At 41.9% G+C, this 14,532-nt stretch overlaps 2 protein-coding genes across 3 annotated transcripts in view; one reads left to right on the forward strand and one right to left on the reverse strand.

Annotated features, from left to right (window-relative positions):
* ACIN1 (apoptotic chromatin condensation inducer 1) overlaps window positions 1-11,698 on the reverse strand; it is a 39,279-nt gene extending 27,581 nt beyond the window's left edge. Inside the window, 4 exon segments of the mRNA XM_040227238.1 lie at window positions 7,181-7,300; window positions 7,720-7,831; window positions 9,747-9,812; window positions 11,372-11,698. Coding sequence (XP_040083172.1) covers window positions 7,181-7,300; window positions 7,720-7,831; window positions 9,747-9,812; window positions 11,372-11,683 — 610 coding nt within the window. The 5' untranslated portion in view covers window positions 11,684-11,698.
* A 20-nt stretch (window positions 11,699-11,718) lies between these two features.
* On the forward strand, window positions 11,719-14,501 carry CUNH14orf119 (chromosome unknown C14orf119 homolog). Of its 2 annotated transcripts, none has more exons than XM_040227244.1 (2): window positions 11,719-12,021; window positions 13,401-14,501. In XM_040227244.1, exon 2 carries the CDS (start codon window positions 13,402-13,404, stop codon window positions 13,828-13,830), a length of 429 nt encoding a protein of 142 aa, XP_040083178.1. In that variant the 5' UTR covers window positions 11,719-12,021; window position 13,401; the 3' UTR covers window positions 13,831-14,501. The 2 variants fall into 2 exon arrangements, with proteins under 2 accessions (XP_040083178.1, XP_040083177.1); XM_040227243.1 differs by lacking the exon at window positions 11,719-12,021 and adding an exon at window positions 12,035-12,609.
* The last annotated feature ends 31 nt before the right edge of the window (window positions 14,502-14,532 follow it).

Raw genomic sequence — 14,532 nt, forward strand, 5'->3', positions numbered from 1 at the left:
CAGAAATTTGTAGACCAAGTGGTGCAAAATGTTAGAGGAAAGTATGAAGATCTGTATTTGATATATGGATGATATTTTGGCAGCTCATAAGGACAGAACCTTGTTACAACAAATTTTATCTGAATTGATTGAGGCCTTGAATAGCTAGAGTTTAAAGATAGCTCCAAATAAGATACAAGTAAATCCTCCTTTTTCTTATTTAGGGAGGGTATTAAATACCCATACCGTGAGTCATGCCCCTTTGCAGCTGAGAGATGCTTACTAACTTTAAATGATTTCCAGAAATTATTAGGGGATATTAATTGGATATGCCCACATTTAAAACTGACTACTGCAGACTGAAAGCCTTTGATTGCTTAAAAAGTGATCCTAATCGCAGTTCTAAGAGAAAGTTGACTAGTGAGGCAGAGGCTCTTGTTAAAGTGGATGAAGCTTTAAATGATCAGTTAATTAGGATTAATATTACCAGAGGATGGGATTTAATTATTCTCACCACAGAGCATACACCTACAGGATGCTTGTGGAAAGAAGGCCCACTGGCTCCACCTACCAGTGACCCCAAGAAAAACAGTTTTATCTTATCCCAGCTTGGTGACACAATTAATTATAAAAGGTAAAAAAAGAAGTGTGAAACCTTTTGGAAGAGAAGTAACAAGTATAGTGATTCCATTCAATAAAGATCAATTACAATTTCTTTTACAAAATAGTGATGATTGGCAAGTTTCCCTGATAGATTTCGGGGGTCAAATTTTGTTTCATTTACCCTCAAGCCCCCTGTTGCATTTTTTGAAAACACATCCAGTAATTTTTCCGAAGAAATTTTCTATTCAACCTTTGGAAGGGGCAATTTTAGTTTTCACAGATGGTTCCGCTAATGGTAAAGCAGTCACAATTACTGATGGAAAATCCCATTTTCAGGTAACTGAAGAGACATCAGCCCAGAGAGCTGAGTTAAAGGCGGTTATTTGGGCTTTTCAACATTTGAGAGACCGTATCTTCAATCTTTTGACTGACTCCCGATATATTGTAGGGTTGTTTCCTCATATTGAGACTGCTAATATTCTGGAAAATAAAACTACCATCTTCTCCTTGTTATCTGATTTTACTGAAGGAGATTAAACATAGAGATAAAAAATATTTTGTGGGACATATTAGAGCCCATTCCGGCTTGCCCGGCCCTTTGCATGAGGGAAATGCTTTGGCAGATGCATTAACTAAAGTAATTGCTTTAAACTTACATGAAAAGATTGACAAGGCCAAAAATTCTCACAAAATTCATCATCAAAATGCAGCTGGTTTAAGGTATGAATTTCATATCCCTAGGGAAGCAGCTAGACAAATAGTTATGTCCAAATTGTCCAACATTTAATCCATCTCCACCATTAGGAGTAAATCCCCAAGGTCTTAGGCCTAATGCTCTCTGGCAAATGGATGTAACTCATATCCCGGCCTTTGGAAACCTGTCCTTTGTGCTTGTTACCGTAGATACCTTTTCTCATGTTATTACAGCCTCTGCTAGATCAGGTGAAGCAACAAGAGATGTAATTCAGCACTTGTTTCAGTGCTTTTCCCAAATAGGACTCCCTGAACAGATAAAAACAGATAATGCCCCAGCTTATACTTCTGCTTCTTTTAAGAGATGTTGTCAACAATTTTCCATAGTACATTCAACAGGAATACCTTATAATTCCCAAGGCCAAGCCATAGTGGAGAGGGCACACCAGACTTTAAAAAGTCAGACAGCTAAATTAAGACAGAGAAAATTTAAATATTCCTCTCCACATCATGTTTTACACCATGCTTTGTTTGTAACTAATCATTTAAATGTGGACACACAGGGACAGACTGCAATGACGAGACACTGGACTCCTGAAGGGGCTACAACTCGACCTCTGGTTAAGTGAAAAGACCTCCTTACAGGAGAGTGGAAAGGGCCAGATATACTGTTAACTTGTGGGAGAGGGTATGCTTGTGTGTTTCCACAGGATTCTACTTCTCCTGTTTGGATCCCTGAGGTTACTAAAATCTCTGAAGTCCTGGAGTCCGGGACCAAGGAAAGATGGGGAGACCAGAAGCTCGTCGAGTCCAAACCTGAGGGAGCCAAGGAAACGCCAAAGGGAGAGTGACCCTTCACCTGAGGCTTCACTGCTAGTACATCGCTTCAGGCACCTGGCGCTTCAGGAGAGACATGTTGATCGAGTTCAACAGTATTCTGCCCCACCTCATCGCCGTCATCGTACTTAAACAACCACTTCCAGCACGGTACCAACGTAGGGCCAGCTAAAACATCTTGCTCAGTGGGCGGAAGAATTAATAGAAAGGGGGAGATATAAGGCCACTCCTATGATAATGTTTGTGGCTATGCTTGCTGTGTTGGCTTGTCAGGCCCTCCAGCAGAAAAAGTTCATTGAGCCTATTTGCCTAATCCACCTTCTTTCCAGCCTGTTGATTGGATGAATGAGCCCATTCCTGTTTTTGTTAATGATACTCTTTTGGGTGGGGCTTCCATCTATCCTAATAATGTTAAAACAGCATCAGCACTCCCTTCAATTTTTCAGGCGTGTCCATTTATCCACTTATTTGCTTTGCCATACCTTCCTCTCTACAAGTAGCAGCTCCAGTTTTGAATGGATGCGTTAGCACTTCTTTGAAAGGCATGCTCATTGATTCTCCGAGAAGTGATGGCAAGAGAGATTTTTGGTCTTTATAGCTGCTGATGCCGGGGGTGCAAGAAAGACTATTTGAAGCCTTAAAAAAGGCAGCCCCTCATTTAAAGGACTATCCGAGCTGTGCACTCCCCACTTTGGACTCTGATGAACAAGGACTACAGGCCTGGGAAACCATAAGCAGAATTTCTGGCTTTCCTCTTTGGAAAGAATGCATGTACGCCATAATATTCCCATTGCTGCCACCAGGCATTTTCTGACCAACTGGGAGTGCCCCTATCTTTCGAACCAACGATGGGGCTTGATTTATGTAGAGCCTTATAGGTCCACATGGAATAATTCATTTCTCCCTATGCCTTTAGTAATTACTAGGTGGCATGCCAATGGATGGGTTCCTCCTTTAGTGAGCTTTGATGGAACGGGTCCCATGCAGCCTGAGTTATGGAAAGCATTGGCTGCCATGGCACCTGTGATTTTACATAGACCTTTAAATGAACAAAGATATATTGTACGGGCCTGTGTACATTCTCCCTATGCCTTTTTGTGGGCCAGAAATCAGAGTGATTTGGAAGTTTCTGAAGGAAAAACTGTTTACAATGTTATATGTGTGAATTGTTTTATATCAAATTGTGTTGATGGGAATGATTATAATAATTATAAGGCTGTGATGATTGTAAAGCAACCACCATATTTGATGGTTCCTGTAAAATTAGAGGGACAATGGTTTGATGATTATGAATGGAAAGTTTTATATGAAGTTAATGGCTTAATTTCTTGACCTAAGAGATTCATTGCAGCTCTGGTTGTGGGAATAACTGCCTTGATTACCATAATTGCATCAGTTACGGTTTCTGCTGTTGCCCTGTCAAAAGAAGTGCATACGGCCTCGTTTGTCGATCAGCTGTCCAAAAATGTCTCCGTAGCTCTTACTATGCAGGAAATTATAGATAAGAAAATAGAAAATAAGGTCAATGCTTTAGAAGAAACAGTCCTGCTTATAGGGCAAGAAATTACAAATTTAAAAATTAAACTGTCTTTAAGGTGCCATGCTGACTTTAAATGGATGTGCGTTACCCCTCTACAAGTGAATGAGTCCATGCTCTCTTAGGAACGCATTAGAAATCATATTTTATGCATCTGAAATCATTCAGATTTTAGTACTGACATTTCTAAGTTACACCAGGATATTCAGAATATGAAGCAGGCGGAGTCTGACTTTTCCTTTCAATGGCTTTCTAATTCCCTCTTTGAAAATCTGGAGGGGTATCTTTCCCATGGATCCTTTTCTACAATAATGATTAATGCGGCCATGTGCTTATGCCTGTTCTGATTTGTGTAATGGCCCCGTGCCTTTTCAGAATAGTCAGCCGAAATGTCTCTGCTCTATCTACTGAGTTTCATACCTATGCTCTAAAAAATAAAAAAGGGGGAGATGTCGGGAGCCACGTTAGGCATTACTGACAAAATGGAGGCACGGTCCCCAGACCCCTCTCCTCATTCCACAGGCACGGTTCCCGGGATGAAGGAGTTAGGCCTTGTAATTCTGCCTTGTCTTTTCCTCTCCTCGGCTGAGTTGACTAAAAAGGAATATTAAGGTGCTTATTGTTCTTGAGAGGACCATGAGAAGGCATCAAGCCTTCTGCAGCATTGCTCTGAAAATAATTCATAAAGTTAATCATTGACATTTGTTCAAGGACTTTTACAAAAAAGTGTTCCAGGATGAGCACATAAGCCGCAGCTTGAGGCCATGGGAGGGATTGATATCTGAAGCCTATTTGCAAGGAAAATGTTTATGGCAAAGGAGTTTACTGAATGTAGGGCTTAGAAATAATTAAAACAGTTAGAGGTTAAAGATTTAAGGAATGTTGTAAAGTTAGCATATTTTATTATAGCTTATAGAAGTTAGGAATTTTTAGAGACACTATAGCTAGAAGCCTTTTTAAGAGATAGTGAGCTCAGGATGTGGGGGCAAACAGGACTTAGGAAGGTAAGTAGTAAACTGAGGAATGTAGCATGACTTACAATGTAATCACAAGTTAACTACAGGACACATAAGAGAAGGTAGACAACAGATGATAAGGCTGATTCCCAGAGAATCACTGAAGCAGGAACTCTGAAGAGCAACAATGATTTATGGAGATAATAAATCTGGGAGAGGGGGAACTGAAAATGTCAAACCTCTGGCCTAATGCTTTTGTAAAAGTATAAAAGAGAATCTTAAACTTGGAATAAACAGGCAGTCCACAGAAAATTGAGAGGCTGTCTCAACGCCGACACCATTCATCTCTTCAGGTTGAATCCCTGCCTGCTGGAGTTGGACTCCGGCAGTCATTCATAAACTGAGTTCATCAACAGAACTACCAGACTTTTAAAAAACGTTTAAGGTCTCAGGACTTACACTCCTTGAGATTCTTGGGGCAGGGACCAGGAATACATATTCTTAAAAAACAATATCCAAAAAAAAAAAAAAATCCTCAGGTGCCACTGTTGATTAACAACGTATGTTACCAGGAACCTTAAAATCAAAATGTTACGAAACAAGAACCCCAAACATCCAAAGCTAACAAATAAACTGGAATCCTAATAGTTTACTGGCCTATGGCAGAGTGACATTGTATACCTGAAACAAACCTAACTTTTGGGTAAATTCCAGGGATCACTACTGATCCAGCCAAGCATTGCTAGAACTCCAAAGCTACCACTCTACTCAGGACTCTGACCACATTTTATGCCCCATCTATAATGAGGTTCATATTCTAGCCAACATGAGAGGTAGAAAGGTTTATGGACAGGGTACACTGAGGAAGACACAGAGCAACTGTTAGTTGTACCCTACAATTTTAACCCACTCCAGTATTCCTGCCTGGAAAATCCCATAGACGGAGGAGCTTGGCGGACTACCAGTCCATGGGATCACAAGAGGCAAACAAGACTTAGCAACTAAATCACCAAACCACTCTACAACTTACTACATTCATTTCGAATTTTTCACCTCTTTCCTTTCACCTACCCCCTCGTTCCCCTCATCAATTATAGCCACAGGCATAGTCCTTCTGATGACTCAAAGCACTGAATAAACTAACCACCTTCTTCACTCTAAATCTTTATTTACTTTTTAAACCTACATCTATTTCAGGACATTCCTCATTTTCACTTCAGATTACACTTAGGCCAGAGAGTGGTTCTCTCTTTTTCAAAAGAGTTTATCAGATCATTTTCCCATCAACAAGTTTCAATGGTTCCTCCATTACCTTTAAAATTAAATATCACCTTCATTCCTATCCCTGTGCCTCTGTTCCTTCCTAAAAATACCTTCTTTTCTGTGCCAACTCAAATCCTACCTATTTCTAAGGGTCAGCTCAAATACTACACCTCCTTAATAAAGCTCTCTATCATCTTTCTGGTCCTCAGTGAATTTTTCGTCTTTCGAATTCTGACAGTACGTGTGTCTGTACTCCTCGTATGTTACTTAACACATACCATCTTCTATTGTTACCTTTATGTGTGATTGTCTTCTCTCTCCCTAACAGACTGTACAAGGTGCTGACCCCCCATCCCATACTCCAGCATGGAGACATGTATACAGCAGAACTCAATACATAATTTTTTGGCTGATTTTTATTTGAGAAGGAACACTGACAACTAACATGCATTCTAAAAACATTAAAAATATGGAATGATCACTGTCCCCATGACCACTAACATTAATAATTATTCAAAATACTTGTTAGTTTACACATCTGGCTTCCTTTATCTACCTACTATCCACATGTCTTATATACACGTTCTCCTAAAGGTATACTTAGGTAGTTTCTGGAAGACAAAGGCTGAATTTACAGATTTTTGTTTGAGATACTATACAAAAGTGGGTGCTAAATGCTTTCTAAAATGTGAAAAAATTAACCCTGCCTGAACCAATTCCACACATCAGGTTTGAATTCCTTGTAATATGCTCATATAATACTCTGCATTGCCTCTCAGCACACAGCATGACTCTAATTATGTAATAATTTGTTTAATGTCCATCTGCTCACGAGACTGTATGCTTCATTATAGCAGAGACTTGTCTTTTTACTGTATTTCTGTGCCTAGCACATGCCTAGCATATAATAGACACTCAGTAAAAACTTGCTGAATGAATTAATAAACTGCAGATGTCCATTTGGGAGTATGACTGGATGTGGGAAACAGAATATATACAACTGGTGAAAAGATGAAAACGACTTGTGACTCCTGCTAAATTCAGAGGTACAGTAGAGGAAGTTAGAGAGGTATACAGGTGAGAAGAAAAATCAGACTGCCTTATAAAATACTCTAAGAGGTTAACACAACATTGAGGTGAAAGCAGAATTCAAAAAGGACATAATTTCCATGAAAAACAGATGTCAAATAACACTGTCACAAAACTGCCCTGAGACTTTAATGGAAGCTTAGCATGAAAGGAGGTCTACCTACCTCCCCCCACCAACTACACAAGATTGTTAAAACAGCGCAGTGGGGAGGGAGATACGTACTGGGTGAATGTCTGCTGAGCTCCAGCTCTGGTCTCTCCAGGCTGCTCTGAAAGTCAGGAGGCAGCAGGGAAGCCACTCCCTCGGGATGGATCATCTCATCCTCCGACTCAGCTGAAGCTTCTGCAAAGTACAGATTGGGTCGGGGCAGGGAGGGAGTGTAGGGCTCAGCATGTGGGAATATGTAGAGGAGTGAAGGAGGTCAGGCAAAGTCATGGATACAGAGTATATACTAAAGAGAGCACTGTACATAAGAGAAAAACTCCCTGGTTTTTCTAGTCTGTCAAAGGATAGCTTAATTTACGTATAACTCTTCCTGTTGGCAGGAATCCTCTTCTAACAAGATTAAGTCAAATTAAGTGTCTTCTTCCCTGACACAACGTAAAGAGTAACTCACTTGGATCCATAAACTACCAAAGCAAGCAAGTGGCAGTTTCATCCTGACTTATATTCCTGAAACTGCATAGTGAAATAGGCCCATCTACTGGGTGACAGGAGTAAGAAGGAAAGACTCTATATGAGAAGCAACACTCTGGACTTACCTTCAAGTTCTGCAGCTTCTCGAGCTTCACGTTCCAAACGCTGCCTAAGCAGCTCCTGCTGCTTTTCCAGATACTGCTTTATAAAACTGTTCTGGCTCATTTCCTCGCCAATCTGCACAGAAGAAATGGAAAAAGATAGTCTAGAAAAGCAAACCAGGAAAAGGCTAGGAAGAAAATTCCATGAAGCAAAGGATTATATCTGGACCCAAGAAAGATAATACTGGAGGGCCCTTTTCTAAGCTACTCCTAAGCTGAGGACCAAAATATATAGCCCTATGATTCACAAAAGATGGCAAAAAGAGGAACTGCACACATAATCTTTTATTTTAAATATTCAGTTCCCAACCAACCAGTGATGCACAAATAATTTAAAAAGAAATAAATTCCTATAAAACTATGTCTTTTAAACTGAATTTTTAGACAATCTAAACCATATATCTAATTTTTCCTTTTAATAATATAAAAAACTGAAGGGAAAAAAACACTAGTTCATACTAATTCATCTTTAGTTGACACGAAAGATCAATCTCCACTTATTCAGGAAACAGTTAAACATCTCCAAAATTCAATATCAGACTTAAAAAGCCGGAAAGCAAGAGACTAAGAAAAGCGGTGTCAAAAAAAAAAAAAAAGAAAAGCGGTGTCCATTCAGCATATAGACAGAGTTCTAACTCCATCTTCTTTGGGTGAGAAGAAATCTTTGGTGACAATATTTAAAATCCAAGACTCCCACGTCACTCTTTAGCCCTTCAGCTTTTTCTTCACAAGTCCTCCTCTCAAGAACCTTCTTGCTTAGCAAGTCCTAGTATAACTCCAGAAAAGGAAAAATACCTGAATGCTTTTTATGTCATTAGTCTTCTTTCCTAAGGATGGTAAAAGTTTATTTTCATCTAAAATAGAGATAAGTCTCTTGATAGTCATTGGACACTAATCAAGTGTGGGTTGCAAGTATTAGAGAATGTAAGTATTTGTTGCAAAAATCCTATGTAAATAAAAGCACACTTCAAAGACAAAAATGTAATGGGCAAAAGGAATAGAATGGTAAACTGATTAACATGCAGTTTCTTACGTTTGCTAAAATACTTAACTAAACCTCTGTAAGCTAGTTAGATTATGATACTTTCAGCTTAATACCCTAATAACAAGGGAGTAGGAAAGCTCTCTTGTTTTTCCACAGTATCTTGGGATTTCATCTAGTACTGAAGCTGCACACCGTTACACTAACAAAGACCTGGATTTTTCCTTTAAGTGCGTGGCACACTATAATGAGGAAATGGTAAAGCTGAAAAGAATCTTAAGAGACTACATAGTCTAACATTAAAAAAAAAAACTGGGAATGGTTTCTTTCAAAGAAATCTTATGCAGAAACTCAATGCTATTCTAGCTTAGTGGGGAAATGTGAACTGCTGCTCACTTGGAAAGAAATTTCCTATAGGAAGCCTCCAAAAGCATCTCCACAAAATCTCAGCAGTTATAAAACTATCGATCTAGTTCAACCTTTTCTCATCTCGGATACAGGAAAACTGAGGAAATCAAAGTCTCCGAAGGTTAAGTTTCTTGCTGCAAGTAACAATGCTTAGGAATGACTCCATAGTTAATATTAACACTGATAATGGTGGATGATCCCCAAAGGACTGATTTCTTGGAAAATTTATGTCAACACAAGAATTCTTCTTGGATCAGGAGGTATTTTCCTATACTGCCGTGGTGATTGCCTACTTCATATCTACAAGGACATCAACTACTTCTCTCAAATCAATGTCAAATAAATGACTTCAGACCCTTGCACTCCACTTAATCAACTGGAACCACATCTTTCTGCACACACCATTTCAAGAATCAAAAATTGACTTAGAGCTCTTCTGATTCTTGACTTCTCTATTAGAATTCAATTGTCCCAGTAGGAAAACATTTTCAACCCAAGGAACTTAGGAAAATACTGGTGAGAAACCAAGCGCCAAACATACATGTCCTTCCCTGTCTCTGTGCATTCAGAGTCCACCCCGGTAATGAACCTTCTTTCTTACCTGGGAATTTGGCTGGAATGCAGCATGCGGGGTTGAGTGTTTTTGTAAATTTTCTAGCATTAGAGCCTGGTATAGAGAAGGGCAAAAGTCAGAAACCAGGAAAAACAAAAGCAAAAAATACCCCTCCCCCAATCTCTTCATCAAATGCAATGACTAACCATACACACTTAAACTGTACTTTTCCAAGGACCTAAATGCCCTTTACTAATACTGTTCTCATTCATCTTCAGAAGACCCTTAAAGGTAGCCATGGTTACTGCTACCAAACGTACAGATGTAAAATGCAGGCATATTGAGGAAATCTGGCTATGCAATAAAATCTGACAGTACTACAATCGCTACTGTCTTCTGCACTTCTGACTAGTGTTCCTTCTAAATCTGGCCCTTCACTTCAAATACTCAAACCAGGTTCAAACACATGAAACCATTATTTTGTCCTCAGTGAATTATTTGATCAGTTACCCAGGATTAGATCTACTCAAATGAACTTGTATTGTTTCCAAAAGAGTGGCAACTAGATTTACCAAATTTATAAACACACACACACGAAATTGTCAGCTTCAGTATAAGCAACGGTCTGCCAACTTAGCCTTTGAGCCAACCCAGCCCAAAACCGTACTGAGTGAGTGAGTGAGTGAGTGAGTGAAGTCGCTCAGTCGTGTCCGACTCTTTTCGACCCTGTGGACTTTAGCCTACCAGGCTCCTCTGTCTATGGGATTCTCCAGGCAAGAATACTGGAGTGGGTTACCATTTCCTTCTCCAGGGGATGTTCCCGACCCAGGGATCGAACCCCGGGTCTCCCGCATTGGAGGCAGACGCTTTAACCTCTGAGCCACCAGGGAAGCCCCCAAAACCGTACTACTGGTCACGTATCCTAACTAACCCAAATCAAAATCAAGAGATCCTCACCTTCCCTCCATTTACACCAAATAAACACACCACTTCATCCGTCTACCTCTTGGCAATCCCACCCTAATCTACTTAAGCAGATTCAAAATCCCCAATACATACCAGCCCACCTCACCTCTCTCATCAATATTCACCAAACTCTTATCCACCCAAATTGCTTCTGGATGCCCTATAAAATATACACTTCTGCCTAACCAAGTCCCTTCAAATCAAGGCTTCTCTTCATCTCACCTCCTAACCTAGTCAAGCAGACATTTTTGCCCTACCCCAATTCTATTCATTCGGATACCGATAACCAACCCCATCAACCCCTCCGGCCAACTATACCCCTAACTCCAACCCAGCCCAACTCGCCCCCCTCAGGCCAGCAACGCCGGTGGTTGTAGTGGGATTTAACTCCTTCTGCAGCGCATGCGCCGAAACCACAGACACAAACAAGGAGGGGGTGGGGGAACGAGGAAGGAGCTTAAGACACTCCAGGAGAGTAGCGCGCACCCTCCCATTTTGGGCTCGCGCCGCTACCGTTAAGGCGGGAACCGGCGCTATTTCTACTCCAGCGCGAGCCTCGCCAACCACCGTGCGCGCGGATCCGGAGGCTCGCGCTGGCGGCCTGAGCTCGCTCGCGCCGAGCCCGGACACTGCGCCTGCGCCGCGGCAGAGACTCGGCTCTACCGGGTCCGCTTCCCTCCGACACCCCGGCAACGCCGTCTCCTCACCCCTTTGAGCCGCTTGACCAGGGCACTCTTCTGCCCGCTCTTGGCTAGGCCTCGCTGCTCCAGTGCGGCCTTCAGGTCGGTCACCCGCAGCGCCTGAAGAGGCTTCCCGTCCAGAGTCACCTCCTCCAGCTCCGCCATCTTGCGTGAGGTACTCGGGTCCGTCCCGACGGCTTCGGGCATCTTCGGTAATTTCCGCCAACGCCCTTCGAACGTACAGAGTTGGCCCCGCCCACTGCCATAGTCAACCCCTCGATTACCACTCAGAACTCCCCGGGTTCCTCCGGAAGTGCTCGGGTGTTTCCGTCTGCACATCGGCACCAATTGGTTCTTTCCAGCCTCCCAGCCTCTCCCCCCCTCCCGCATCCTGCTTTCAGAGCTCGGTTCTCTTCGTCTTACCGAGGTTTTGAATCGAATCCGTTCGGAAGCTGTCGACTCTGGCCTAGCCATAATCGGAATTATTCGGCTATCTCCGGCCCTAAGGCTGAGGCGCTGTGGAGCTTGGGTGTTTGGGGCGGGTCCGGGACCGGAAGTGCGTGGGCTGCCGGGTTGGCCCTCCTTAGGGTTTTCAGGAAACATGGAAGCGGCCGCGATAGTTGGAGTCTAAACCCTGTTGTGGCGGTCTCCGGGTGCCCTGTGAGAGAAAAGGGGAGGTAAGCGGGGTAGAAGTATCTCCCTTCTCGGGCCGGGCCAGACTCAGTGTTTGCGTGCTACCCTTAGTGTGGCAAGCCTCCAACTCTTCTACGGATACAGCTACCGCCTCCCATCTTCCGAATCTCCGCCACTCCCATCTAGGGCTGTGTTGCTCTTTGGGACCTCGGAATGCCAGATTCCGTGGCCTCCAAAGTGGAAGGTGGCAGCATTGTGTCTTTGGACCTGGCCTACGAACCAGTTCTTGATCATTGAACTTGAACTTGCCATCGAAGCTATGTCGCAAGACTCGGGAAAAGTTCTCCCTTTCTCTGAATAAGAGAATAATATTCCTTTAGGAAGAATTGCTTCTTGTAGGGCCACTGTGAAAAAGCAACCTCCTTGAGCTGTTTTGGTAGTGAACTGATGGTATTTGCTTCTGGGTTCCTTTGTCAGTAGAAACGCTCCAGCTTAGAACAGAAGAAACACAGTAAAATATGTCGTAAACAAGTAGTTTGTTTTCATTGAGATTCAAACTGTGGGATTTGAGAACTATTCAAGCTGGTTGACCTCCCAGTTGCATTAGTGATGCTAAGGCCGGTCATCAACAGGTATTCTATTAAACACGAAGGAAAAGTGTTCATACATGAATTATCACAGCAGTATAACACTTGTTAGGTCCCTAAGCCAGCAAACCAACTAGACCGTTTTCTCAGTCCTTAAAAAACAATTGGCTGCTTTCCCTGTTTTTCTTACTCTGTTATCCATTTTGGACAAGGCACCCTCACTAACTCTGCTCTTCAATTTTTCCTGATGCTTTACAGGAAATAATAAGAAAATAATACAGTTATAAAGTTCTTATTTCAGAGGCTACATGCACATTGCAGAGAAGGCTCTTTCACTGTATGAGATTTTTCTCTCTCTTTTTTTTTTAACCTACTGTTGATAGCTCAGAAAGGATTAATATCTAGGTCCTGACCAGCTGCTTGGTAAATTTTAAAATGTATACCTTTTTTTTCATTTTAGGGAGGATATATTGAACCAGTATTAATCATTGATTTTTTCTTTACTCAACCTAGAACATAGAATTAGGTGGGACAGAATGAACAAGGGATGCTTTGGTTATTTTTAGGTTCTTTGTAGGAATAATGGAGGGAGGCAGTGGTTGGGGGGGGTAATGGGTTTGAAAAAGAGGAAAGTTGGCAGATATGAAATGAAGTTATTCTTGGGTGGTTTCTGTAAGGTAGTTGGATAATAAACAAAGGACCCTGTTGTTTTTCTGTAAACCAAATTGGTGAAAAGTAATAGACACTGGTTGAGTGTGGTAAGTTTCCATGTTGTTGGGAAGCTTTGTTTTCGTTGCTCTACCCAGAGAGTACATAACAGTGCTTTTATGTTTCAGGATGCCACTGGGATCGTCTTCCTCTTCAATGCCGCTTTCCATCCCTTCTCCCTTACCCCCAGTACCAGACAGTATTTCTAACTCTTCTCCTCCCCCAATGTCTTACATCACTTCCCAGGAGATGAAGTGTATTCTTCACTGGTTTGCCAGCTGGTCAGGTCCTCAGCGTGAACGTTTCCTTCAGGACCTGGTAGCTAAGGCAGTACCAGGAAAATTACAGCCATTGCTGGAAAGTCTTGAGCAGCTTAGTGTGTCTGGAGCAAACCGACCACCTTGTATCTTTGAGTGCCAGTTACGTCTTTGGGATCAGTGGTTTCGAGGTTGGGCTGAGCAGGAACGCAATGAATTTGTCAGGCAGCTGGAGGTCAGTGAGCCAGACTTTGTGGCAAAGTTTTACCAAGCAGTGGCTGCTACAGCTGGTAAAGAATGATATTAAAAATCAAAGAAAGAAAAAAGAAGATAGGCAGGGCTAATGCAGCCATGGCCACAGCTTTACTGTGAGAACTTGAAATGTATCACTCAAAGACCTGGAGATGGTGTCCTGATCAGCTGACAGAAACTACCTGACAAGTACAGGCCTGGTGATTCCAACAGCCTGTCAACTGGACTCCTGCTGGAAGTGTTTCCATCTGAGCAAATCCAGATCAGCAGCCTGCTTCCTAGCTTACTTCAAGAATTTAAAGACTTCCTTTGCAACTGTAACTGAAAGGAATCTATACATTATAACTCAAATCCATTACCAGCCCGGCTTGTAGGGTATCAAGTAGAGCATTTGTACAAGGTCATGACCTAGCTGGATTTGCGTGGCCGGTTCACTATCATTACCAAATTCTGGCATAATTTTGTAACATCCCCACTACTAGCTTTCCTCTTGATGATTTAGTAAAATTATGGAAAAATCAGGAGACAGAGATGTTTGTTCCCTTCACCCTGATGTTTGTTTGAATCCAAATAGCAGTGACTTTTTTCCTAAAGTACATGTGGCATCTTTTGAACTGGTAGCAGATGTTCCTATCTTATAAGTTTGCTTTACAACAATATGAAAACAAGTAACATTCTTTATAGGCTGAAGGATTTATTTTTTTATGTCAAAATAAAGAACGAATTTTCAGAACCGTAAGTCTCTACTTTT

The sequence above is a fragment of the Oryx dammah genome, unplaced genomic scaffold (genome assembly GCF_014754425.2).
Source record: "Oryx dammah isolate SB20612 unplaced genomic scaffold, SCBI_Odam_1.1 HiC_scaffold_26, whole genome shotgun sequence".
NCBI lineage: Eukaryota > Metazoa > Chordata > Mammalia > Artiodactyla > Bovidae > Oryx > Oryx dammah.